Here is a 26,167-nt window from a genome sequence, read left to right as displayed (position 1 = left end):
ATGTATTTTCTATTGTTTTTGGTCTTCAAACTACAATGTGCACCAATTGTATATTAGAAATATGGCTGGGATATTATTGGCATCATTCATGTATTCCAATATTTTCTATTCTGAATTATTTTATAGCAAGCAGGTCAGTGTTTTTAAGTTGCTTTAGCGAAACATTTTTTTAGCCTGCGTGTGTGTGTGGTTTTTTTTTTTTTTGGTTTTTTTTTTGAGCCCCCATTTGTATCTTAAGGCTTTATGTGTTACTGTACGAGCTCTTACTCTTGGTACATACAGTTTCTAAGAAATTCAGATTTTAAAGGACCTTGCTGAACAAAGAAAGCAAAATGATCTTAAAAGGAATGACTGTACACAACAATCATGTGGAAACAATTATGCTTAAATAGATTCCAAGCTACAGTGATACATGGAACAGATATGTCACCAAACTTAACAGGAAAACAGAACTGAGCAGAGCAGCGTTTGTCTACTCGAAAGTAACCTTTTAATACAATTGTTTTTCCTGTTGTTTTTGGGTGTGGTTCTTCAAACAAAGTTCTAATCCTCATTTGTCCAATTGCACAGTTGTAAAAAAGGTATTTTAATACTGTGAAAATATTTCTGACTGTTTTCATTCCATTGAAAGTGGGTGCCATAATGATGTGTTGTCTTAACTGAAAGGGTATTACAACCAACATTAGATCAATGTCATCAAATGTATATATATTTTTGTTAAATATATTTTAAACATAGTTTTGTCTCTCGTTTTAGATTTGTCACATTCCCGTCTTTTTACATTTTGATTCTCCATCACAATATACGTATCACTGGGTATCTGTGTAATGAGGATTGTAAACATGATGCATGTCCATGTTTCCAATCCAGTGCAGTTGAAGTGATCATTCGGCTTTGACTGAAATGTGAAATGATCACATCTTTTCACAATTCAGGACTGGCATTATGTGCTTTCAAAAAATGCTGAATGTGGGGTTGAATTTTGTTTTTACCTAGAATAAAATTGCTTGGGATACAAAACATGCATTGATTTGAGCATTGCAGAAAGACAATTGTTGGCACATATGTAGAGTCATTTATGTATAGGAAGTCACTGTGATAGACATTTGCAATTTTAAATTAGGTCTTTGCAATATTTTTCAATAAAGTCAAATTATATCTATACAAATGTGTGATACATACCTGACTTGTCATTCATTATTATTATTTTTTTTTTAAATATAAAATAAGGGCTTTCCACGTATAGGGTCCTTATTTTGACACCGGAATACATTACATGTCATGTTTGTTTATTTCTAGGAGTACTCTGATTGTCAGTGTCTCTGAGGCCCGTGAGGAACGGGACGGGCTTTAGGACCCTGGAGGCGGCGCGGTACAAAAGAGCTGTTGTGCCGTGGTGGTGGTGGTAGAGATTGCAACCCTAGGAATTCCTGGGGTGGTAGAATTAAAAACAAAATTGAATCCAAAGGGATAATCAGAGACTCTGTTTACAGGCACACGTTGACAGGGCCACCGGGATGGAATAAACCGCTTTGTACTTGTGCGAATTGAAGGTAAGGGAAGGTAAGCGGACGTGGACAATATGCTCGTGTGTTTAGTGTGCCCGGGTTTGCCCTGGATGGCTGATCCAGGCCACGGGGCCTGCTTCCCCGCTTCCTCTCGTCTTCCCCAACTGAGGTGTGTGTGGTTTTTTTGTTTTTTGTTTTTTATCACGTTGCACGCGGTGCTTGTGCGATCGCGTTATGAAGCCGATTTCGCTCCTGGAAGCCGACATCGCTGCATATTATGTTGCTCTAACGTCCCCTCGGTCCTGTAGGAAGTGACATCCTTATATGGTCATGGCGCCATGTTTGATTCCTGCGTCTTCCCTCCCCGCACAGCGCTAAAGGCCACGGTTTGGCGCCAAAGGCCCAAAGAGGACTAGTATATATTATAATTTTTTTTTACTTTTACGAGCCGGGCATTCGTTTCACTCGTTCGTACGTACAGATAAAACAAAGAAAGAAACAAAAAAAAAAAAAAAAAAAAAAAATCGACTTCAATCACCCGCCAATACACCGGCGGTCCTCAACGAAGGGTCCGGGGCCCCCCCGGAGGCCGTGCAAAGGGGGCTCCGGGGGGTCCCCAGCCCAACGGTAACAAGTGAAACGTCACCATTGCTTTTCACAGGACTGGTGTCGCGGTCACGCTGCAATATCTGGCACAGACTAGAGCACAGACGCGCGTCGGGGGGGGGGGGGGTTTGGATTTCGTATCCAACAATGGGAGCCTTCTCAGATTGGGTTGCTGAGTGTCCTTTCGGATGAGAACGCTGTGAGGCTGCAAGATTATGATCAGGCCACTAGTTTGGGGATCTGCACTGTGCGTGTTTTAATCTGTTGTGCGGCAGCCTAGGATACAGGGACGTGGAGCGGCGTGTCTGTTAAAAATGAAATGTACCAAGGATGAGTTAACCTATTGTTAAACGTAATTATTGTCACCGGCCGCGATTCCTTAGCATAATGTCCCCAGCGTAGTATTGTCTTTTGGAATGGATGGGGAGCCTGTAGAGAATGCTTTGTTAACTGACTGGGATACTGTGGACGCAGCGCAGGAGACCCGTCCTGTCACTATTCCACGGCCGAAAAACATGATGAATGGAGCCTTGTAGGCGTGCGTTGCCGGTGACTTGTGGTCGTGAATCAGAGACTGTCTGATTTAGGCGGTTCGTGCAACTTTCTCACCTTTTGAGATGTTTTATTGACGAAAACTACAACGTAATGTGAAAGGGGGGCTTTGTTTCGGCCTTCCGCCTCCCAAAAAAGGGCTCTCACGCCCTCCACCCATGGGTAATTAGAGGGAAACCCCTCTGTTCAAATGGTGAAGTATATGTTGATTTCAATGCTTCCGTTTTTTTTGTTTTTTTTTTTTTATCGCTCATTGTCTAGACAAGTTGGTGACTGTGAATGGTGACTGGTCGTTTTTTCCGAAACAGCACATTTTTTTTATTCCAGGAAAGCTCACAGCCAATCAGTATTTGGTAAATGACGATCCAACCAATCGGGGACGTAAAAAAAATATTAATAATCCATAACCCTGTTCCTGATCTAGGTTGTATACAACATACACCTATGCCTGGATGCAATCATGTGCCATCTTACTAATGGACTTGCAACCATGGAGTTTTAATTTTTTGGATGTGAGGAGTAGAGCTGGAGCGATTCGTCGATTAATTGATTAGTTGTCAACTATAAAATGGATTGGCAACTATTTTGATAATCTATTTATGTTTTTGAGACTTTTTATTTTATTTATTTTTTTTTTTAATGATTCAAAATTACTAAAACATTTTTTTTCCAATTTCTTAAATGTGTGTATTTTCTGGTTTCTTTAGTCCTATATGACAGTAAACTGAATGTGTTTGCATTGTGGACAAAATAGGACATTTGAGGACATTTCCTTGGCCTTTGGGAAACAGTGATCAACATTTTTCAGCATTTTCTGACATTGATACGGACAAAACGAGTAATCGAGAGAGATAATCCACAGATGAATCGATAAAAGAAATTATCGTCAGTTGCAGCTCTAATGTGAGGTGAAAATCTAGTTTCTCAGTATTTCAATTACAGGGACAAATGTTCTCTTCTGTAGCAGGCTGTCTCATCCTCAAGCTGTTTGTCTTATCTTGCCTCACAGGATGCTACAGGATGAAACGTATCAGGTCCTCAAGCAGCAGTGACAGTTCAGACAATGAAAGTGAGTTGCCCCACATCCCCATTTAACCTTCAAAGCGCCACGTTTCGTTTTACATGTCGTTCTCTTATCTACGTTCTCTGCCTGTTTAGGTCCCTCAACATCCTTCTGCTCCAACAACAAGTATGGAAGTAAACCTGGAACCCCCGCCTCCAGCCAAAAGAAACTGGCAGAAGTAAGCGCAGCGCTCCCCTTGCTGGTCATTCCGTCAAATCACATGCTGAGAGTTGTTGAAATGTTAAGTCAGCTGAAGTTTTTATTATTTTAATAAGCTTGACCCTCTTCCACAGGTGTTCAGAAAAGACCTGATCAGTGCTATGAAGGTCCCTGATTCCCACCATGTTTCCCCAGAGGACTACTACCTACTGGCAGACACCTGGAGGCAGGAGTGGGAGAAGGGCGTTCAGGTGCCAGCCAGTCCTGATACCATCCCTCAGCCTTCAGTCAGGTAACGCTGCCCCCTCCCCAAATACGCCAAGCACAAGCACAGTCTCCAAAGTATTCAAAACAGAGTCAGTCTAAACTTGCAATTATGGGTAATTTAAACCAAACATTGCTTCACTCAAATTAATTTTAATTATAGCTTCAGCCAGCATGCAGGAGTATTTTGGGAGCATTGCGGAAAGTGTGTGTGTGTGTGTGTGTGTGTGTGTGTGTGTGTGTGTGTGTGTGTGTGTGTGTGTGTGATAGAATTATTGCAGAGAAGAGCAAGCATGTGCTGTACAACCGGCAAAAAAAGTACATCCAGTGTTGGAGTCAGAACTCCACTGAGACGGGCTACATCAACATCAAGGAACTGGCAGAGACCATGTGCCGCTATGACCTGGACGACATGGACATCCACTGGCTCCACACACTGAACACGGAGCTTGATCGCATGGGTCAGTATGTCGCCGAATACTCATCTTTGAGCCGCATAAAATAAGCGAAATGCCCTCTATGGCCATTGCTGTCCGTGTTTGTTATTTTTCATTTGTGGCTTTTCCCGTTCTGCTTTCTAGGGCAGGGACTCGTGGACGAACTGACAATGGAGCAGGCAATGGAGGCCCTGGAGAGGCAGTGCCATGACAACATGAACCACGCCATCGAGACGGTGGAGGGGCTGGGGATTGAGTATGACGAGGACGTCATCTGCGACGTGTGCCGCTCCCCCGACAGTGAGGAGGGGAACGACATGGTGTTCTGCGACAAGTGCAACATCTGTGTACACCAGGTAGGCGCTGGCGCTCATCTCAGCGGAAGTGTTAAACATTCTGCATTATAAAAAAATAAAATAAGAATGCTATTGGTCCCTGAGTTGTCTGCTGCATAAGAAAATGCCATTTAGAGCCTGAACTCACTTCGATTATAATCAAAAAGTTTCATAACTAAATTTAGCTTTGCGTTCCACATGATTTCCGCGGTTCAGTCCAATGTGGTATGTATTTATTTATAAATGCGGATCTTATTGTTACATCTGCAACTGAGGTTGTCTTTTTTGCTTCCCTGCCCCTCTTCCCTCCAAGGCCTGCTATGGCATTGTGAAGGTGCCCGTGGGAAATTGGTTGTGCAGAACGTGTGTCCTTGGCATCGACCCACAATGCCTTCTGTGCCCCAAGAAGGGTGGCGCCATGAAGGCTACACGGGCGGGAACCAAGTGGGCACATGTCAGCTGTGCCCTGTGGATACCAGAGGTGAATAAAAGAACGCTCTTAATGTAGACCGTAAAATTAAAGTTCATGTTTAAAAAAAATAATATAAAAAGATGAGGATCAGCCTAATTGTGGCAGTTCAAATCCTCTTAAAAGTCAATTTGGATTTATTGCTTGGATCTGATTTTATTTGTATTCATTTTTTTGTTTGTTTGGCTGTTGGGCTATTTTGTTTCTGTTTGGATATTTAGATCGGGTGTATTCATAAAATGCCGCGAGCGTGGGTTCCCCCTCACCGGTCAGTCTTATTTATCCATCTATTATTTATCTTCCCTCCCCACGCTGTATACACTGTGGGCGGGTGGTCGTGGTGCGAGTAGGGGTGCTGCGATGGGGGTGGCCGCTGTGCACCTCGTTCTGCTCGTGGATCACAAGCCAGGGGCGGAATTCCGAGTTTATTCTCGAAACACAGGTTGTTTTTTTGTGTGACCCTAATACTCTTTTATTGTAGATGTATTTAATGTATTTATTTTCCTCCGTGCGTAACGGGGAGACAATCAGTCACTCCCCCACCTCCCCTGTCCACGAACAGTCACTCTCTGCCACTCTGAAAGTCGCCCAAATCCATATTTAAAAGATCCAATTCCATGTGATTTGTGCCGTTCACACTGTTAGGATTTCTTGCATTGGCAAACGAGTCAATGATGCCAAAGTTTAAAACGCTAAATAAACCCAAATGGAATTTCACAAATGATCTGGAATGGTCTTTCATCACACTCTGTATTTGTCATTCTGTAGGTGAGCATCGCCTGTCCAGAAAGAATGGAGCCCATTACCAAAGTGTCGCACATCCCTCCCAGCCGCTGGTCTCTCATCTGCAGTCTCTGCAAGGTGAAGACGGGAGCGTGCATCCAGGTCAGTGTGTTTCATTGATGGGTACACGTCTTACGTAAGGTGTACGGTTATTAGCCTGTATCAGCTGACACAGCTTGGTTGCATTATGGGACTGATGTTCTCTCTGTTGTTGTAGTGCTCTGTGAAGAACTGCACCACTCCTTTCCATGTGACGTGCGCCTTTGAGCACAGTTTGGAGATGAAGACCATCCTGGACGAGGGAGATGAAGTCAAGTTCAAGTCTTACTGCCTCAAGCACAGCAAGTCGAAGACGGGCGAGCCCGGCCTGAGCCCCGCTCGCCCCAAGCCGCCCACCGAGAGCGAGAAGGGCGGCCTGCGGGCCCAGAGACTGCAGGAGCTGGAGGAGGAGTTCTTCACCCTCATCCAGCCCGAGGAGCTGGCCCAGGACCTCGGCCTCGCGGTGCACCTTATGGACTTCATTTTTCAGTACTGGAAACTGAAACGGAAAACCAACTTCAACAGAGCTCTGCTGCCTCCTAAAGAGGATGAGGAGCGCATGCTGCTGCAGCCTCAGGAGGACAGCATCCACACGCGCATGCGGATGTTCATGCACCTGCGACAGGATCTGGAGAGGGTGGGTGTATGGAGCGCAGCCTTGATATTTGATCCTGGTTACTCTGACATGTGTCTGTAGGTTTTATGTAGCATTTAAGGGGCGCACAAACAAAATTGATATTGATAACTCAAACCGTAACTGAAAAATGTGTGTGACCTTGTGTTTAGACATTCTGCTGTGGCTTTCTCATCCTGTAGGTAAGAAACTTGTGTTACATGGTGAGTCGGAGGGAGAAGCTGAAGCTGTCACAGAGCAAAGCCCAGGAGCAGATGTTCAATTTGCATGTGAAGCTCATCAACCAGGAACTCTCTGCTGGTGAGATATCCATTGTGGCTTTGACTTGTAATCTGTTCTGATCGATGTCTTGTTTTTAACATTTTGAAATTGCACTTGTTTTTTAGGTCATATTTCATAGTGTCCCATAAGCATGTAGCAGTGATCATATCGGATATTGTTCTGATGCCAGCCCAAAATATTGAAGTATTGCAGGTTATCCCTGATCCAAAACACATTGGCCTAGATTTTCTGTATTTTTGACACATAAGTGTGTCTAGAATTCTAAAATTCATATGTCACTCATTTTATATGAATAGAATATTTATGTATTGTTCAGTAAATAATAGTTTGGATTGTTTCTGTGTGAAACAACACTTTGGGCTTATGTCTCTTGGATTTGTATGGATCCATCCATAGTGTCGCACGAGCCCCAGCAGAATGCTAAATAACATTTGTTGTTTTCCCTGAAGGTCTGCCTGTGTCGTTTCCCATGGAGAGTATGCTGTTTCATCCTCCGCCAAGGATAACTCTGAAGCTGAAGATGCCAAAAACCTCGAGCCTGGGAAATGGAAAGACCAGTTCCAAATCTGGAAACGGGCCCCTTTGCCCCGACAACAGTGGGAATGTGAATGAACACATCGGAGGAGGGCTGGGTCAGGGGAAGCCTCAGCTCCACGGCCGTAGCAGGAGAGAGGAGCTTTCAAATGGCCTGTTGTCTTCCATGACACATAACCATAGAGAGAGCAGCACAGTGTTGCCCATCAAACCAACTGGCAAGCCCCTAGCGTTACATGCTGCCCTCCATGGTCACACCTCTAATGCAAATGGCAAACTGGACCAGGACCGGGCACATGTTGCCAAAGTTAATGGCCGTATTGACAAGTTTGTGGGTCAAAAGGACATTTCTTGCCAGACTCCCAGTGATCCGGACGCTTTAAATGAGGCATTGGGCAAAGGCAGCCAGTCGGCCAGCTTCCGAAAGTCCACCATGGAACACTTCAGCAGGTCGTTCAAAGAGGCTACTGTCAGCCTGGTGCGGACCACAGAGGATTTGCGGGTGTCTGACAAGCTGTCTCGTAAAGGATCTGCCAAGGAAAGGCTATGGTCCAAGCCTGTGCCTGAGCACCAAGCGGGCAGCACACGGGGCTACCAGGAGAGTGACGGTTACTGCCCTGACTTGGAGCTCAGTGACTCAGAGCCAGAGGCCAAGGGTCGGCACCAGAGGCAGGTGAGGGTATCAAAGACAGAGGACCCAGTGGGTGACTATCGCAAGGGTTCCAGTAGGGAGAAGCCGTCCCTGGGCTCTAGAAACTCAGTCCAGAGGTGACGGCCATTTTCTCATTTCACTGACTGCCACTGCCACAGATTTCACAACCTTGTTTAGGCAGTTACACCAAGTGCTAGGCCATCCCCCTCTGTCGGCCCCGTCTGCCAAATGCTCATCCTCTGTCATCTATCAGAGGCCTTTTCAGGGACCAGAGCCAACACTGAGGCTGATGATGCTTTTATACAGTGGCATATGACACGGGAGAGGAACGACCAATGCATGATGGCTCTTGTAGCCCTGAAGCGCCACCCTCAACGAATTACGGAGACACCTTTCCCTTGTTTCGTCACTGTTGAGCTTGGTTTGAGAGGAGCAACCCTGTACTAAGATAGGCAGTTGTGCTTGTCTTTTTCAGCACGTATTTGTACTCTGCACATCTTTGGATTTGCATTAACTGTAAACACTTCATTCCCTTACACAAAGGGTAAACTTGCCTTTGATCCGAATTGTTGTACATATATCACCTGGAAACGATGGGTTTGTTTTTTAATTGGGCTGTACATAATTTGTTTGTTAAATGGCGAAGGATACATTCATTTTATACATTGAACACAAATTCAAACTAAAAATAAAGATGGCCCATGAAGGCTCTACATTTAAACTGCCAGTTGAGAAGTTATTTGAGAAACAATTTCCATATGGGACTTGTGGGGGGTGGGGGGGACCCATCAGGGCTTGTCAAAACATGCGGATATGTTTAGGTTTAAAAACTGCATTCCCTGATATGTGATTTTGAGAAGAAAAAGAAAAACTTGGAAAATCTAGACGGGTGTACTGATCTAGGCTCTATGACATTGTCATGTGGGAATTATTGACCTGCTGTAGCTCTGCTGATAGGAAATGGCCTCGGACCAGCAGGCCAAAAATCGAATGACAGGTTGTTCTTAAATTCAGTGTAACAATTCTGTTTTCCATTGGGCCCTATGTCTACTTCGAGTCAGGGTGTCTTTGATGATTAACTGTTTACTGCTGTCCGTTTATAGCCTGACATCACCAGACCAATTCACAAGTGCGAATTAGTATGGAACCTCTCAGTTCATTTTAGATTTCCATTACCAACGGGTGCTGACCAAAATGTCTCTGGACACAATTGGATAGACCTACAACCAATCAGAGCAACGAAACGTGTGACGCAGCGCAAAGCGTCAGAAAAACGTAAACGGAATACGGCGTGCAAATCCTGCGGGAAGGACGGCGAACACATCTTTCTTATCGACAAAAGCTTTTTAGAGAAAATATACCGTCCAGTTTGTGTAATACTGTCCCGATGGCGGATTCAACAGATCGTTCCGCATCAGCGGCTGCCATCTTTCGTTGTTTACAAAAACGCCTCAGTGGCTCTCCTATGCATGTTCATCGTATCAAACCTGCCCCATATTGGATAAGCGGTTGTGGTTGGCCCGACCCTGGCCCGGTCATTTGGAAATCTGTCTGAACGGGAGGGTGGCCAGACGCATCTTCCAGAGCAAATAAAACATGAGCTCGCAGTTTTGTCTGTTTCCCAGGCTAGTATGTTTACAGTGTCAGATTTTAAAGGGGTATGGACATAAAGTTCCTAAGTGGTGTTACACTTGGCAGTATTTCTATTTTCTCCTGCACATGGCCTTGATAAACATTTCTAAAACGGTCACCAACTCAGATTAGGCGGCATGGGATTGTGTTGATCATTGATGCTGATCTGATTAATCCACAAAGACATTCTTGTGTGCCAAGATATACAAATGCTATGATAAAGGGAAATTTATCCTCAACTGCTGGCGTTTGGTCGTCAAAAGTCATGCTTCCAGACATAAAATAATATTTTGATGACCGGTTAGGGACATTTGTGTCACTCCCACAATACCTGTCTATTGCTCCTCATGGATTCGTATGAAAGGCAGGGTCAAGTAGAGCATTTATTGCACTTAGTTTACGTCCTCAGCATTAAGAAAGTCGTCTTCTCATTTTATATGAACCCCCAAATATCCTTTTCAATTTAATGCATTGTGAAAGTCTGGAAAGTCCTTGAGAACAGTTAAAAAAAAAAAAAAAAAAAAGGACTTATGTTTTTTCACTTGTTTCTTTGGAAAGTACATTTTTTAATAAAATTGAAAATGCAGTTTTCAGTCTTGTGTGCATTGTCTTCATTTCACATTACGGGTAATTGAATAGATAATCATAATATATGTAGTGGTTTAAGTGGCTAGTATACACTTATTCGATTAGGGAGATGCACTTCCCTTGGAGCCTAATTTCACAAATGGATGGAGCTGGATGTCAGCATTAACTACCGTAAGAATCAAACAGACTGAAAAAACCTTGTGGGTAATTGCCCTGCGGGGTCTATTATAGGGGCTACTGCTGTCTCAGGGTCCATTGATCTGCCTGTGGAGGCCTACTAAGCAAGGCCGAACCGATCCAATAGGTCTGTGATTCTCAACTGTTTTCACATTAAGGACCGTCAATGTGATACTCAATGCAACAACATTTTATGATTCTTTTTAAAATTATATGTGACTTAGTCCGAACTTCCATAACTATGCTAGTTGCAGAGATAACAGTGAATCTATGATCAAAACAGTTATTACTGCATGTTTACGGTCCATCTTTTAATTAAAATGCATAACCATGCTCTATCCAGTGTAATGAATTAAATAATAAATACAAAAATAAACAAATACTAATTGAAGTGTATTAGAAGGTCATACAGTATAAAATACTGGTTGGGTTTCTTCGTAACCAGATAGTTTAGCTGCCCTATAGTGTAAGTAGAAATAATCTATTTGGGTTAGGGTTTCTTTAAAGTGAAAATCCAAAAGATCATCTGTGTTGGGTGGATTACATAATAAGTCAAAGAATAACAATAGTAACCGCAACATTTTTTTTGCTTGCGGAAAACCCAACTTGCGGGTTTTCCGTCGTCTTTGCTCTAAAATATCACTTTCTTTTCTCAAAAGTTTGCCATTTTGGTATCCATTGATTAGTTGTTTTTCTTGGTCACTTGAGGCGACGGGTGCTGTTCTTTTTTTCATGACTGTTCATCCATATCGACAGTTTACTAGCCACAACTCACTCACTAACTAACTAACTAACTAACTAACTAACTACCGCCTTTCATTTCCCGTGCGCATTGTTGCCGAGAAAGGCGGCAGAACATCGCCACCAACAATGAAAACATTTGCATAGCGCAAATGGCAGCTACAGTGAATGTCTGCTTCTTTCAAATTCTGGGAAGTCCTTGAGGGAGAACGTCAAAAAAATTAATTAAGGTTTTTCTTTGTTGTTTTTTTTTTTAGTTTTTTTTTTTTTTTTTTTTTTTTTTAATAAATAAATAAACAAATAAGTAAGTAAGTAAGTAAGTAAATAAATAAATACAATTAAATTAAATAAAATTACCAAATAATGGGACGGATTACCACTTTAAGAGGAAGTTATGCAGGGTCTGCTGATGTGCGCCAGCAGGCTGCTGGTTCGCCCTCCATGTGACACCAGTCCCCGCCCTGCCCGACGCCCCGCACGGTGCAGGTAGCTCCGGAGGAATGGACTGTGGGGATCCTGGCCATCCCGCCTCAATAGATTGGGCAAGGAACGTACATGCAGCTATTTATTTCATTCGGTAATGGTTGTGGTTCGTCCGAAGCGTCCACGGTCGCCGTCTGAGGGAAGAGCCGGCGGAAATGCGCTGAAACGCAAGGGAGGCTCCGGTCTCGGACCGACCTAATCTCTCTGCATTTATTTACAGGGGTCGTTTTGTGGAGGACCATGGCTCTGTCTGGTGTTCTGACATGGGCGATTTTTTCTGGTCCACCATTATAGTTTCTATTCATCTTGTTCATCACTTTGGTTTTTTTGCGACAGGGGGCGGGACAACACGCACTTTATCATGTGAGACCAATTAAATGACTCTTACAACCGCTACTTGACTGTGAATGACTTGTGTATGTATTTTATCGATTTCTGTTTTAAGTACATTTATATCTAATAATTATACATGTATTATTTATTTGTATATTTATTTATTTACTTACTTACCTATTTATTTAATTATTTTTGTATTCGTTCATTCATTCATTTACGTACTTGTTTTATTCATATAAAACATTTAAGTAATACAAAAAAAAAAAACATTTAATGGAAATACAAACTGATTCCAGTTTGTCGAATTCATGGGTTGCAGAGACACTGGGGTTGACCATGTCATCCCAGTCCATCCCGAAAGACCTGCCTATGGAAAGCTGGATGGCCCACTTGCCATGTGCGTTGTGGGACATCCCTCTATGCAACCTGGCCATCCCAGGTAGGCAATCGGACGGTTCACACGGAGTCATATATTTCTGTGTGCGTAGCGACTGAACGTGGAGTAGCATTCTCTCTCAGTGCTGGTCATACATAAAGAACTTATTAAGATGTGTTTATGTAGGTATGTGATGTGTTTATGTACACGTCTCTCTATCCAGGAAGCCACAATGCAATAACCTACTGTCTGGATATGGACGACCAGTCCCCAGTGGACCTTACGCAGCCGGACATGCTTCAAAAGTTGGACAAGTACATGAAGCCCTTAATTCGTCCCTTTGTGTACAAGTGGGCGATAACCCAGGTAAAACAGAGAGACACCGCCAGTTATCCTGGGTTAATAACACATATTTCACTATTTGTTTTGTGCAGGTGGTAGTTTCTGTACACTGTGTTTCGCAGGGGTCTGCGATACAGCAGCAGCTAGACTGCGGCGTTAGATATTGTGACCTGAGGATCGCACACAGACCCAATGACAGTTCTACTGACCTCTACTTCTACCACGGGGTTTACACCACAGTCACTGTGGAGGTCAGGGTGTTGGTATACTTGAATGCTTATGGCGCTCCTATAATTTATACCCAATTTTTTTTAAATAGTTTAAACCGACTATCAGCATCATTAAGTGCTGTTGTACAAGCACACTGCGGTGACCTTTGACCCCGATGTGCTTTCCCAATAGACTGTTCTTAAAGAGATAAGAGAGTGGCTGGACGCTCATCCCAGAGAAGTGGTTATCCTCTCTTTCAGCCATTTCCTCGGCCTGAGCCAGGAGCTGCACATGCTGCTCATCACGCGCATACAGAACGCCTTTACCTCAAAGTTATGTCTGAAAAAGGTACTGTTTTTGTTTTTAATGAACACTTGCAAGGTGAAAGCGGTGCCAGGTAGGAAAAACAAAATGATCTTTCCCTGGGATGTCGTTGCTTTCAGGAATCGGTGACTCTTCGCAACCTGTGGGCTTTGGGCCACCAGGTGATCGTGTCCTATGAACACGGTATTGCGAGTGCTCACAGTGACCTCTGGCCTCATATCCCCTACTGGTGGGCTAACAAATGCAAAGCAGAGGCACTTATCGAAGAATTTGAACACCGAAAGCAACATGGCAGACCAGGTGAATTACTGTCATCCAAGGAGAAATCTAGCACTCCGGTTCTGGAGGCCAATGAGACATATTTGAGCCAAAACTAACACACCGAATATGTGCCTTGTGTTTTGCAGGAGGGTTCTTTGTCACAGGTATTAATTTGACTGAGGACCTGAAGTACATCTGCTCGCACCCGACGGAATCCCTGAAGGACTTGGTGATGTCTACATATCCTACGCTGCTGAGCTGGGTGGAGGGGCAGCGGCCGGGCTCCACAGTGGGCTCTCTGAACATCATCGCAGGGGACTTTGTCACAGAGAGCCGCTTTGTGCCGAGTGTCGTCGCGCTCAATGAGAAACTATTAAACTGCCCCCCATGAGTTTTGTCAATGAAACATATGCCGGTATGCATTACGGTTCCAAAACAAAATGTGAAGTACAGCATGAAGTACTGGGTGCTTGTTTTACGAAGAAATGTTCAAGTGACTTGAATTCATATTTAAAGATTTTATTGCACTTACTGGAGACTGTGAAATGTATACTCCTGTCTTAGCGCTTCTTGGAAAGAAAAAACCTCGGAATCTTGACTTGCACTGACTTTTCTGTATTTGTTTACATTATTTTGACTGAGCGATGCATTGTATGTGTCCGCGGGTGAGTGACCATGTTTATTTTGTCTCTGTGACATAAGCAATAATCATACACCTCATCTCACCTTACCACAGTCCATTTAAAGCTACAAGCACAAAAATGTAAGGTTGTTCTCACTGAGCACAAGTGATGTAGGAAATCAACTTTTTAACCAATGTTATTACGTTTTTCACAAGTTGCTGAGGGTTCACACCATGCATTCAAAGAACGTATAGCTACTGAACGGTACAGTGTTGCCCCAGCAGACTGAAGTGCATGCACGTCTTAAAGGCATGAACGCACAACCTCCTTAAAGATACGATCATGAGTTTGTTTGTTTTTTTGCCAGCAATTCAAGATTTCATTTGAAATGATTTCTGCACCTCTTGCCTGTAGAGCTTTTCCAATAAATGTAAGCATTTTTTTTTTGTAACAAAAGATCCTGTTTCCCATTCATCCATTGTTCAGTCATTGTTGGAAAAGAACTGGGAAAACCGGTGAGTGTATGCACTCTGTGTAGGTAAAACTGGTCGGTGAGCTAAATAGAATAACGCTGCTTTGTGCTCTCTAAAAAGTCAATATCAGGTTAGGTGACCTGCTAAAAGGAACAATGTCTTCTGTGTCATTGCTGATAGTTAGTCTGATAGATAAGAAAATACCTTTGTTTTTTATGGATCACAACAACAAACAACGTTTGTAGCAGCGAATAGAACAATGAACAGATAGGTTTGATGTACTACAACAAACAGGACTGTGATATTAACCGTACCCTTACAAGGGCAATTTAATTAAACATACACTAAACAAAAAGGAAAAATAAAGGAAAACAAATAAAGAAAATAAATACCTTACAGGAAAGCAAGACATTCATCGTTAGGGGCTTTTCCCTAAAGATAGATGTATATTAAGATTATTTTGAGTATGATTATTATGATTTTGATGAAGTTCAAGTTAAGAATGTGATGATAATAATACGGGGTGGACCCCTAATAATAATAATAATAATAATAATAATAATAATAATAATAATAATGAAGCTGCTAATAATAGTATTCCCTTTCTTGTTGTTTATTAGATTGAGGGATTTTGAGGATTGAACAATTCATTTACAAAACTGAAATACCTATATTCAAATAATAGACTTGAGCCACAAACCGGTGCGTTGGGGAGCTAGAGGCTGCTCAGGGAGAGGAACCAGGAAGCTCATTCCTTTAAAACTGGAAGATCGTGTCCATTGAAACCGGAGGATCAGAAGCGTCTCATCGGGGGACCGATCACACAAGCGCCGTCCTTGATCAGCACAATGTCCGACACGGACTACTTTAAAAACCTAGACTATGAAGACTGGATGTCGGGGTTACCAGAGGAGTTGTGGGACTTGCCCCTCTCAAACCTCTCTATACCGGGTAAACTTCAAACTTGAATGTGAATATACTTTGTCAGTGTATTTCAAAATGTTTGGTATTTTTGCCGAGGTTTCTGTTTTTTTTAACTAAATCTTTAGGTTTTTTGCCTTTTTATCTATCTTCTATAAAAATTTTATCATTTTCTTAATCCAGTTTATATGTACTGTACATACATGTAAAATTGTAAGATATGTGTACATTTTTGATACAGAGGTTTATTGCTCGTTATTCTTTCAATATTAATGTTAATTTTTAAGATTGTTGCATATTTCCAATTTCTTCTAAATGTTTTTACTATTAACACTCTATCTATCTATCTATCTATCTATCTATCTGCAACCCATGAAGCATTCTTTTTAAGGCTTTCTTCCTAAACAGAACCTGTTTCTATCAGGGAGCCACGATGCCATGAGCTACTGCCTGGACATAAACTCTCCCCTGGTGAGATCTGAGCCGGACTCCTTCAGGTTCCTGGACAGACTGTTCTGCTGCCTCACAAGACCTGCCATCTTCAGGTGGGCCACCACGCAGGTAAGGCAGTAGAGGTACCAGAGTGGTTTTAAAGTGGTAATCCATGAGATTATTTTGTTCAAAAAAAAAAATCCTGTATTTAATAACTTATTTAGCTGGCACTATTTGTGAAACAGTATTTCAATGTATTTCCGTCATGCATGTGCTGGGCGGGGTCCGCCTTTCCCGGCAGGAACGCACTGAGCGGGGCACGAGCAAGAAGTGAAAAGTGGCCGTCGTGAACTTGATCAACCAGCGTAGATAGTTGTGGTCTGTACACTGTCGATATGTATAAACATTCACAAAAAAGCACTCTCAGATGAAAAAACAACAACAAAAAAAAACAAAACGCCACCTCAAGTGACCAAGAGAAAAATTAATCACTCAAATGGAATTCTGGGACTTGAAGTGTAATCCAACCAGCATAGACGCTCTTATGGATTTCCACTTTAACTCGTTTTGTGAGGTCCCCGACGTCATTGTCGTCAAACCATCACGAGCCTGCATGACCGGCCCTTGAACGTAGTGAATTTGACTTCTCTTTTCTTTCTCCAGGATAAAAGTATTGTGGAACAGCTTTCAAAGGGAATTCGATACTTTGACCTCCGCATTGCACACAAACAAAATGACTCGTCCCATTATCTATATTTCACACACCTCATATACACACATGTTACAGTTTTGGTGAGCATCTCAAATTTTTTTCTTTCCCAAATAACATGATTCCACTTGGCTGAAACTTTTACAAATTCCTGAAAAAAAATGTTCTTTCATAGGAAACCCTGATGTCTATTAACACGTGGTTGGAATCTCACCCCAAGGAGATCGTTATCCTCGCTTGCAGTCATTTCGAGGGTCTCTGCGAGGATCTCCACGAAGCCTTCATTTTGTCACTGAAGAAACTATTTGGTTCCAAACTCTGTCCGCGGCAGGTTTGTAGTTACACTTTCTGACTAAAAACTGGTAAACTGTTTGTTTCGAATAACACCAAGCGGCCGTCCCCCTCCGCCCTCCACAGGAGTCAGCCGTGACCTTGCGGAGCCTGTGGGCGTGCGGTCACCAGGTCCTGCTGTCGTACGAAGACCAAGCTGCAGAGAAACACCCGGAGCTATGGCCCGCAATTCCATACTGGTGGGCCAATCAGCACACGGCGCAGGGGGTGATCGCATACCTGGAATACCAAAAAAACTTAGGTCGTCCGGGTGAGTCTCGTTCCAGTAGGGGCACCAGATCTTGTGACACGGACGGTACCTAACCGTGTTTTTCTCCCGTCTTCTATCCACCCAGAGGGACTTTTTGTTTGCGGTCTGAACCTGACGGCTCGGAAGTCGTACATCGCCCTGCACCCGGATCAGTCCCTGCGGACGCTGACCAAGACAAACTGGGAGTGTCTGCGGACGTGGCTGGAGAAGCAGACACCCGGCGGCAGCTCCGGCAGCCTCAACATCATCGCGGGAGACTTTGTGGGGCCGATCCCCTTTTGTCCGGAGGTCATTACGCTGAACAGAAAGCTCTTACGGAAAACGACACACTGGAAATAGTGTCTCACACTGTCACACTGGTAACTGGGTGCCCCGTGGAAGAAATGTATAAACCCTTTGGCCTTCAGCCAACCCAACACACACCATACAAATGGAACCAACTCCAGGATAGCCTCAGGCTTAGATTTCTTACTTAATATCATCAGCTCATCTAACTTATTGCAGCAATACCTCAAGTGGTATGTGGCTGTTTGTAATTGTTTGACAAAATATTTTTTTATGTCTTTTTATTGTTTTTAATCTATTTTGTCGGGATGAATGGGACTTTATATCTATCTTATGACTCTACTTAATTGCCGTAATCCTGTAAACAGAGCACTAAAAAGAATTTGCCTTTGGAAAGAAGATTTTATTGTTCATGTTTCTAACCGTGTCCTCACCATAGTTCAACTGTATGATGAGTGAATGATGATAAGATGAAATACATATATATACACACATATATTGATACAATATAGAAAATATATGCAATGTCAAGACACATTATTGGGGCATGTGTTACAAGACTGTACATGAAAGGCATGGCATCATGGATACGTTGCCTTGTTTACTTGTAGTTAAAACAGCAAACATGATATGACCTGCATTCCAGCGCTGTGTCAAGGGTACAAGGACGCCCTACAGCTTCTCATTTCTCATTCCAAACAGACATTTAGGAAAGGAGTGCAAGCTACATCACTATCAGCGCTATCTGACCGTGAAAAGCTTTCGGTAGCGTCCGTAGGCGGCCGCGCCGATGATGACCTTGACGACGGCTGAACCTTCCTCTGCGATCACGTCTACGTCCTGAACCGTGGCCTCCTTGTACAGCCAGCTGGGAAAGGGAGGGTAGCGCACGGCACACATGTCAACAGTGATTCACCATTCTTAACAGGATCTTGTATTGATATACGGCGTTGATCTTACCTCAACTGTGAAGAGCTGAGGTCAACTTTGAGGTTTAAAATGTGTTTTCCTGTACACTTGACAATTTGGTCTTCCACTACTTCCTTCAACTCGTTCAGGCCTTCCTCCCTCAGAGCAGAAATGGGAAGGATGTTTGGCTCTGAAGAATAATAGCTAAGGAGGACATAATGAACATCCTTAAGTACTGACTTTTTTATAATAACAAAAAATATTCTTAATAGTTAACCAAGTGCCCTAGACTAGAGGAAATTAATAAAAAATACAGGTGCTTATAAGATAAGCCATAGGAATAGGATGTTTGTTCTTACTCGTCCACGAGGTCGATCTTATTGTGGACCTCCACCATAGAGCTCATCAGCCGCTCAGGAACCTGCAGGTTCTTCAGAATGTTTAACACATTCACCTTTTGATTTACTGTTTCCGGATGGCTGATGTCTCTGACGTGGACGATCAGGTCCTGAAAGCAATTGGAGCGTAGGAAATGATTAAAGACGTTTGTCAATTAAAGCTGCATTGTGCAAAATGCAGCTCCGACTGTTGGTGAAGTGCTTTCGGGGGGAGGTGGGGCTGGGATTCTTGGAGACCAGCTATAGTCACCATGGTTTAGAAAGGAGGAAACATCAAGATCTAATTCTACTGAAGACTATATTGCACATATTGCATGTTTTCTTATTTATTTATTTCTTATTTTTTTTTTTTTAATAATTTAAGGTCGTCGTAAAATCAATTTGGTCAACACTGCAACACTCCTTATGCAAGCGATGAGTACGTACAGAGTGTTTGACGTCTTCCAGAGTGGCAGAGAAAGAGTCAATGAGCTGGTGGGGCAACTGGGACAGGAATCCGATGGTGTCCACGTACAGGACTGTCATGCGACTGGGCAGCTGACCGGCGTGAACAGTGACGTCTAATGTGGCAAAAAGCTGATTTCTGGGCTGGAGGCCAGCGTCGCCAGTCAGAGCTTTAATGAGTGTCGTCTTCCCTGTGCAGAGATAGGGAAACATATCAAAAGTGTTCAGTGCCAACAACCTAGGGTGGAGGACTCCAACTAATTCTCCAAGATCGGAGTCTGACTTCCAGCCTCTCACCACAATTGGTGTATCCCATAACGGAGACAACGGGGAAGTCTTTGTGCTTTCGCTGAGAGCGAAGCAGGTGTCTCTTTTTTCGTAGCCGCTCAAGTGCAGAGCGAATCTTTGTCTCCCGCTCCTTCAAAAGCGTCTGTTGAAACTCCATCAGCGTCTCACCTGAGGACGGGATGATGAACATACAAACGTCAAAATAACAGTCACCAAAAGAAAATCTCATGGCAATGAGGTAGAATGTTAAAATATATATGATAGTATAAAGCATGACAAAACGACCACAGTTTGCAAATAAATTACATATTTCAGGCCTTATCTGAGAACATCTAACTCAGAAGATATTTTCATTATTAAATTTGATTCCTGTTAATTACGGCAGTCGCAACATGACAATGTCGCATCGACAATAACACACCGCTCCTTTGTGTGCAATAAAAGCTTCATAAATGCATGTAAATGCATCCTCATTCAAACTATGTCTGACCAACGGGTTGCGGAAAGTACCTGAGCCCCCAATGTATCGTGCACCACCTCCCTGCTGGTCCAAGTTTGCAATTTCATTTTTCAAACGAGATCTGAAAAACAGTAAACAATTCATTGTTGTTCATACAGAACGCAACACAGTTTGAGATTGAGAGTAGGGCATAATGATCAAGGAGATTCCAGAACTATGAAGGGAACAGAGTGAAGGGGTTAAGGTGTAAGGTTGTGCAGTTCACTGGATAAACGTACCTGAGCAAGGGGATCTCTGCCAGAGAAATCTGTAACTTGGCCTCCCTGGTTCTTGCATTGCAGCGAAAAATGTGCAGCACCACAGAGTACCTGTCGAACACCTTAACCCCCCAGGCTTCTTCAAGCTCCCTCTGCGCACAGTAAAAACAACTTTCACTCTGGGGTTTCAGAGAAGCAAGCAACTGTCCTCAAAAACCTTAAATAAATCGGCTTACTTCAGATAAAGCAGACAGACGCTCAACATTAACAAACACAGCGGTGATTCCCGGCGTTTGCCTAATTCTTTCTAAAGGAAAATAAAACAAGGGTTTTCATTAGATCACACTCATGTTCATTAAGTGTGAGGGTAATGTGATTTGCAAGAAACAGATGCAAACCTGTGAGAAACTGGAAATTCCCTTTGCCAAATATCCTCTTCTTCTCTGGCGTCTTGGTGGAAAGGATGATCTTGTCCACTACTCGCCAGTTCTCCAGGGTATTCACCAGTCCAACGGCCTCAGCCATCATCAGATCGGCTGCAAAAATCAGGTTTGAGGTTGGACATCAGAATTGAAAAAGGATTAAGGAGAGCGTTTCTTGCCTTTTTCCATATGGAGGACCCTCGATTGGATGGGCATCGGGCCACTGATGACCCGGAACCCCAATCTGAGAACACTTTTATTGTTAGATGTGATTTAGTCCAAACTGCCACACCCCAACTATACTATAGTTGGGGAGATAACCGTGAGACTATGATCAAAACAGCAATTACTGTACATTCTCTAACATCTTGTAAATGAAATAACGGTGAAGTTTAACCAGCCATACGGACCCAGCCACTGGGATGCATGTCGCCCTCGTCACCTGTCGTGAGATACTGCTTCTTGCTGCCCCATTTCACATCAGGATGGACGACGAAGAGGCGCTGCTCTCCGTCCCCGACGCCCCTGGGAACCTGCTGGTGGAACAGCTCGTCCACCTCCGCGTCCTCAGGAACGTCCTCGCTCGGATCTTCGTGTGCGCCATCCTCACCCGTGCGTCCGGTGTAGCGTCCGCTCAGGTCACCGGGGCCCCTGTGTTTGCCCGTGGAGAGGGTGAGCTTTCTGGGGAGACAAGGCGTCCGGAGGCCCCCGAAGGCTGCCGCGGGGAGCCTCCGCCTCCCCCACGTGCAGCCAAGCTGGAGGCGTGGCGCCAGTACATAAAGTCTGTTCGCTATTTGTGTCGCCATAGTTGTTGTGATCAACCGTTTAAATATATTCGCTTCGGTTTAATAGATCATTTATTCGCCCCCGGAGGGAAAGGACGCTGTCGCAACAACACACACCAGAATAACACACGAGATATAGAATATATATTCTGTAGAAGCACTATATACTAAACTATATACAACGCATGCGAAACACATCAAATCTTCAGTTATGCTCATAAAGTACATTACAGCTCCAGCCGTCCAAACAATGATGGAACAAAACTAACGACACAAACGACTTTTGAAAACTCGGCGCATAACAACACACGGTGGCACAGACCGGGCACAGAGAAGGTCTTGTTGGTGTTGCTATGCTGCATTGAAGTCAGGTCGGAAATCGGCATCCCCCCCCCCCCCCCCCCGGACGCCTGCAGCGAATGTGATGTGTGCTTGTTTGGGCAAGGCTGTGAATTCCAAGAGCCCAAAAAAATGAACGCCAACATAACATTAGGATAAACGGGACAGGAGATCAAAGTAATCCCCGATTAAATTGTTCTTTATTTGGACTGCACCCCGTAGGAGGACGGATTTTACGAGTCTGGACCTCTCCTGAATGCGGCATTAGATGGCGGCTCCTTCGGTTCTTTCCACTTCCGCTATGAGACGGCGCGTCCGAGTGGAGCCCGCCCCCTAGGGCTCAATTCACCCCGCAACTCTGGAATCTTGTTGCAACACTATCTTGTTGATTTCGTGCAAAAAAACAAAAAACAAAAAAAATCAAAATATTGTAATAATCATCAAAGTTTGTTGTGGTTCCAGCTCGCCTACCTCTTATTGCATTCGAGAATGAACAATTAAGGGGTAATTGAAATAGTCGTATCCGTGTACCTGCTCGCTACGCGTAACCGAGCCGTCGACAAACCGGTCCAACGACTCCCATAGCGGCGACGCACAGAATGAAAAGTGGACCTCGGTGGGAAGTGTAGGTCGCGCTGTGCACGGACCAACCTCGAGACAGGCAAGACAGGAGAGACCTGCTAGGACTCGACGAGTCACAGCACGACTCGCACGAAATTCCTCGGGTGTCTTATTGATGACGCGGCGCGGTGTGAGCTGCAACTTGAGGAAAGTCACCACGGTGGAGAGGATCGCGCCAGGAACAATGATATAGACACTTTTGTCAACAGCTTAGCGCTTCAAATAAGGCACAATGGGCTTTATTTTGTTTTTTAGATTGAAAACTGCTGTTCTGTCAAATGATCTTAATCCTTCTTCAAGTGCGCTAAAGTGCGCTCCTCTGGGGATGCACGCGTTGTGGCGCACCGGACTCCTGCTCAGCCTGTGTGGTTATAGTGCCTGTTCAGGTAAACATGGTGTGTGTGTGTGTGTGTGTGTGTGTTTGTGTGTGTGTGTGTGTGTGTGTGTGCTCGCGCGCGATTTGTTGATACAAATGTGTGTCGTTAATATTCTAGGTTTATTGTACAATGCCCATTTTATTCTATGTTTAATCTATTTATCTGCCTGCCTGTCTGTCTGTCTGTCTGTCTATATAACTTACCTGCTGTCATTTTTCTTATTTCATGTCTAGAAGAGGAGTGTATCCTTGGGGAAGTCGGGCACCCAGTCCTGTTGCCCTGCATTTATGATGGGCCCAAACTGGAATTTTCCAACGTTTCCATCGAATGGCGACGAGACAACGAGTTGCTGTTCCGGTCGGTGTGGGAGGAGGCCCGACATGTGGACATGTGGGAAATCTCCTCCACCAACACCCTGCAAGTGTCCGCCGATGCTCCGCAGACCGGGAACTTCTCCCTGGAACTGTCCACAGTCAAACCCACAGAACCCTACACCCATTACAGCCTGTTCCTCATCATTTCGGGGGCAGAACAAAGACCCCCGCTGTGCACCGTGTGCCTCAGGGCGGCAGGTGAGTTTCCAATGCACAGAAATTCAGATGTTTCGTGACATGTTCATGCGACGCCGACACGCTCTCTCCCGCTGACTCCGTCACAGCCAGCTTCACCTTCCCGGCGGTGCAGAGACTGGATCCAGCGGAGGGTGAGGAGACCGTCCTCATGTGCCACTCCATCGCCGGGTTTCCCCAAACGACGGTTCACTGGCTTGTCAACAGGAGCGGGGAGCCCCCGGAAGGCTCCGTAAGGACGGTCGCCCTCCCGCTCCCTAATTCCACGCTGTACAACATCACGAGCCGCCTGAGCCTCAACGTCTCACGAGACACCAGCGTGTCGTGCGTCGTCGAGAACCTGGCGATGAACGAGACCCTGACGTCGACCAGCTGTGAGTACCGACCGCGGCACCGGGCAGCTTCGGCCCGAGCATGATGTTAACCACACCTTCGCGGTCCTTTCGGTGTTAGACGGAGTGAAGCTGAGCCCCCTGGTGAGCCGAGCGGCGGAGGCCATGTGGATCTTCAGCACGGTGCTCTGCGTGGTGGTGGGGGTGATGGTGCTGGTGGCCCTGGCCTATCAGATCCATCTGGACCGCACCCAGAAGAAACGCTATTTAGACAAAGGTACCGCGTATTCTTTTACTTTTTTTTTCTGGTGAGCCGGAGAGACGGGTGATTAAAAAGAGGTGTACTGTAAACGATTCCAGAGTGATGCACCTTCAGTTGTTTACACAATTAACTCCAAACGCAAATAAAAAAAATACTTTCACCCTCCAAGAATATATTCACGGTTTGTTTGCGCTTAGGTTTACATTGGTGATAGTGAGGACAGGCCAGGATAATATATAACCTTATACTTATACTTATATGTTTATCATTATGAATTAAAATGGTTATTTAGTTTGAACAATGATCACTTTACCTCTGCATATGGACCACTTGCCTTTCAGCACGATACAATGAGGCTTTTGTCAAAATTGAAGGTTGTTTACTCACAGTGTAAACAGCCAGAGGAGGCAAGGAAAATGAATTGACTGGCAACACGAAGGGTCGTCGCCTCCATGTCTCAATTCGAGGCCATGGCCTTAAAATTGAGCCTTTGCCGTCAGATTAAAGCTTTCTATTGACTTTGTGAATAGAAAGCTCAACCGCCTCAAATTGTGCCGCTGCACAAAATATGATCTTAAAAGTAAACAAGGTACATTTTTCTGGACACAAAAGTTACCATTAGGATTGAATTATTCAAGTTAAAAATAATATTGGAAAGTTTGACAGACACATCGTTATTTTGGTTCACAAATTTAGTATCCCAATAACCAAATGGACCAGTTTCTGTTTGTCCAAATTAAAGGTGGATCGATGGATACAATGCTAGATAAAATATCTGATCATTTAATTCATAGCAAGAAGACTGTTCAAGGTCACTTTCCTCTGTAAAATAGAATAAATAAATAAAAATATTATTATTCACGACAATAATAATATAAAAATATATATATACTGCACAGCACTGCTGCCTCACAGCAAGAAGGTCCTGGGTTTGATTCCCGCCTGGGGCGCTGTTGGCACTGTGCTCCGGGCGGGTTATCTCCCAAATAGGAGCCTTTCTGTGTGGAGTTTGCATGTTCTCCCCGTGCTTACATGGGGTTTCCTCCACCTAACGTCAGTGAGGACCCCCACCAAAAACATGCACACATCATCGTCTGACCAGCGATGGACACTCATCACCAGGTCCCCGGGCGCGTCCACGTATGCTGCCCACTGCTCCTGGCTGTGGCCCCGGAGGAAGGACAAGCCAGGATGGGTTAAACGCAGAGGCCTCATTTCACCGGCCACCATCCAAAGCATGTGCATGTGTGTGTGTGTGCGTGCATGTGTTGTAGTGTGGTGTGTTGTGTGATGATTAAAGATTGTTCTTGTTTTTCTTCTTCTAAAAATATATATTTTATTAAATCAATTTGAAATATATATTTTTTACCTCCACCAGGATACAAGAACGAGGACACAGCGCAAACGGCGGATATCGACTTGGAGCGAGTGGACTGTCTCCTAGAGACCAACGTGTGAAAATCAGGGATGAAAAATAACTTAGAACTGGTAGTTTGTCCATAACTTGAAATTATGAAACAATGTTTTTGGAAATAGGTTTAGTTGTGACAAAGTCTATTGCACTACAGCTATCAATGTGAGTATCTGTACCAAGTATAGAAGGGAGCAACGAATGTACTTTATTGTAAATCTCTGCACGGTCTTTTCTTTTCTAGTTTTTATCAGAATCTCCACTCCTATTCATATGAAATCCTCATATTGATAAGCGAGCTCCTGGAGGGATGGATGGTTGCCTGATTTAAATTTTCCGATCATATTTTGTGTAGGAGTTTCTTGTCTTTTTTTCCGTACCCACTTTATGATATATTTTCCTTTGACATTATCCAGTATATTGAACATTGTTGACAGAGGCGAAATATGTGAATAAGTGTTG

General features: G+C 44.0%; 5 protein-coding genes across 5 annotated transcripts; 4 read left to right on the top strand and 1 right to left on the bottom strand.

Moving 5' to 3' along the window:
- The first annotated feature begins 1,414 nt into the window (after positions 1–1,414).
- Positions 1,415–9,037, top strand: jade3 (jade family PHD finger 3). Its single transcript, XM_080011578.1, has 11 exons — positions 1,415–1,553; positions 3,676–3,735; positions 3,825–3,907; positions 4,023–4,180; positions 4,423–4,613; positions 4,734–4,945; positions 5,238–5,405; positions 6,162–6,278; positions 6,394–6,852; positions 7,032–7,149; positions 7,581–9,037. Exons 2-11 carry the CDS (start codon positions 3,687–3,689, stop codon positions 8,435–8,437), a joined length of 2,412 nt encoding a protein of 803 aa, XP_079867704.1. The 5' UTR covers positions 1,415–1,553; positions 3,676–3,686; the 3' UTR covers positions 8,438–9,037.
- Positions 9,038–12,610: 3,573 nt separating this feature from the next.
- plcxd1.1 (phosphatidylinositol-specific phospholipase C, X domain containing 1, tandem duplicate 1) lies at positions 12,611–14,814 on the top strand (the record flags this gene model as incomplete). Its single annotated transcript, XM_080017849.1, has 6 exons — positions 12,611–12,713; positions 12,874–13,016; positions 13,115–13,243; positions 13,395–13,550; positions 13,646–13,826; positions 13,934–14,814. The coding sequence occupies 6 exons, from the start codon at positions 12,611–12,613 to the stop codon at positions 14,176–14,178; spliced, it is 957 nt and encodes a 318-aa protein (XP_079873975.1). The 3' UTR covers positions 14,179–14,814.
- Positions 14,815–15,731: 917 nt separating this feature from the next.
- plcxd1.2 (phospholipase C, X domain containing 1, tandem duplicate 2) lies at positions 15,732–17,973 on the top strand (the record flags this gene model as incomplete). Its single annotated transcript, XM_079997580.1, has 6 exons — positions 15,732–15,834; positions 16,229–16,365; positions 16,900–17,028; positions 17,121–17,276; positions 17,363–17,546; positions 17,632–17,973. 6 exons carry the CDS (start codon positions 15,732–15,734, stop codon positions 17,883–17,885), a joined length of 963 nt encoding a protein of 320 aa, XP_079853706.1. The 3' UTR covers positions 17,886–17,973.
- A 271-nt stretch (positions 17,974–18,244) lies between these two features.
- gtpbp6 (GTP binding protein 6 (putative)) lies at positions 18,245–22,105 on the bottom strand. Its single transcript, XM_080008378.1, has 10 exons — positions 21,452–22,105; positions 20,986–21,123; positions 20,824–20,894; positions 20,609–20,739; positions 20,381–20,451; positions 19,880–20,038; positions 19,565–19,773; positions 19,100–19,248; positions 18,792–18,944; positions 18,245–18,699 (listed from the first exon to the last, which is right to left on the bottom strand). The coding sequence occupies exons 1-10, from the start codon at positions 21,813–21,815 to the stop codon at positions 18,573–18,575; spliced, it is 1,572 nt and encodes a 523-aa protein (XP_079864504.1). The 5' UTR covers positions 21,816–22,105; the 3' UTR covers positions 18,245–18,572.
- An 882-nt stretch (positions 22,106–22,987) lies between these two features.
- On the top strand, positions 22,988–26,113 carry LOC307242862 (ICOS ligand-like). Its single transcript, XM_080017469.1, has 5 exons — positions 22,988–23,140; positions 23,365–23,703; positions 23,790–24,074; positions 24,154–24,309; positions 25,673–26,113. The coding sequence occupies exons 1-5, from the start codon at positions 23,080–23,082 to the stop codon at positions 25,750–25,752; spliced, it is 921 nt and encodes a 306-aa protein (XP_079873595.1). The 5' UTR covers positions 22,988–23,079; the 3' UTR covers positions 25,753–26,113.
- The last annotated feature ends 54 nt before the right edge of the window (positions 26,114–26,167 follow it).

Source organism: Zeus faber, assembly GCF_960531495.2.
Source record: "Zeus faber genome assembly, chromosome: 1".
Classification (NCBI taxonomy): domain Eukaryota; kingdom Metazoa; phylum Chordata; class Actinopteri; order Zeiformes; family Zeidae; genus Zeus; species Zeus faber.
The sequence above is the reverse complement of the archived record's forward strand: the minus strand, read 5'-3'. Positions and strand labels throughout refer to the sequence as shown.

What these genes read in the sequence shown, in the direction of transcription:
- jade3 (XM_080011578.1), top strand. Translation starts at nt 3,687, where the DNA reads ATGAAACGTATCAGGTCCTCAAGCAGCAGTGACAGTTCAGACAATGAA. An exon ending in GCAACATCTGTGTACACCAG is followed by an intron (nt 4,946 to 5,237) that starts GTAGGCGCTGGC and finishes CTTCCCTCCAAG; the next exon opens with GCCTGCTATGGCATTGTGAA. An exon ending in CAACCAGGAACTCTCTGCTG is followed by an intron (nt 7,150 to 7,580) that starts GTGAGATATCCA and finishes TTTTCCCTGAAG; the next exon opens with GTCTGCCTGTGTCGTTTCCC.
- gtpbp6 (XM_080008378.1), bottom strand. Translation starts at nt 21,815, where the DNA reads ATGGCGACACAAATAGCGAACAGACTTTATGTACTGGCGCCACGCCTC. An exon ending in GTCTGTCTGCTTTATCTGAA is followed by an intron (nt 20,740 to 20,823) that starts GTAAGCCGATTT and finishes TACTGTGCGCAG; the next exon opens with AGGGAGCTTGAAGAAGCCTG. An exon ending in TGGAAGACGTCAAACACTCT is followed by an intron (nt 19,249 to 19,564) that starts GTACGTACTCAT and finishes AATTGCTTTCAG; the next exon opens with GACCTGATCGTCCACGTCAG.
- LOC307242862 (XM_080017469.1), top strand. Translation starts at nt 23,080, where the DNA reads ATGCACGCGTTGTGGCGCACCGGACTCCTGCTCAGCCTGTGTGGTTAT. An exon ending in CGTGTGCCTCAGGGCGGCAG is followed by an intron (nt 23,704 to 23,789) that starts GTGAGTTTCCAA and finishes ACTCCGTCACAG; the next exon opens with CCAGCTTCACCTTCCCGGCG. An exon ending in GAAACGCTATTTAGACAAAG is followed by an intron (nt 24,310 to 25,672) that starts GTACCGCGTATT and finishes TACCTCCACCAG; the next exon opens with GATACAAGAACGAGGACACA.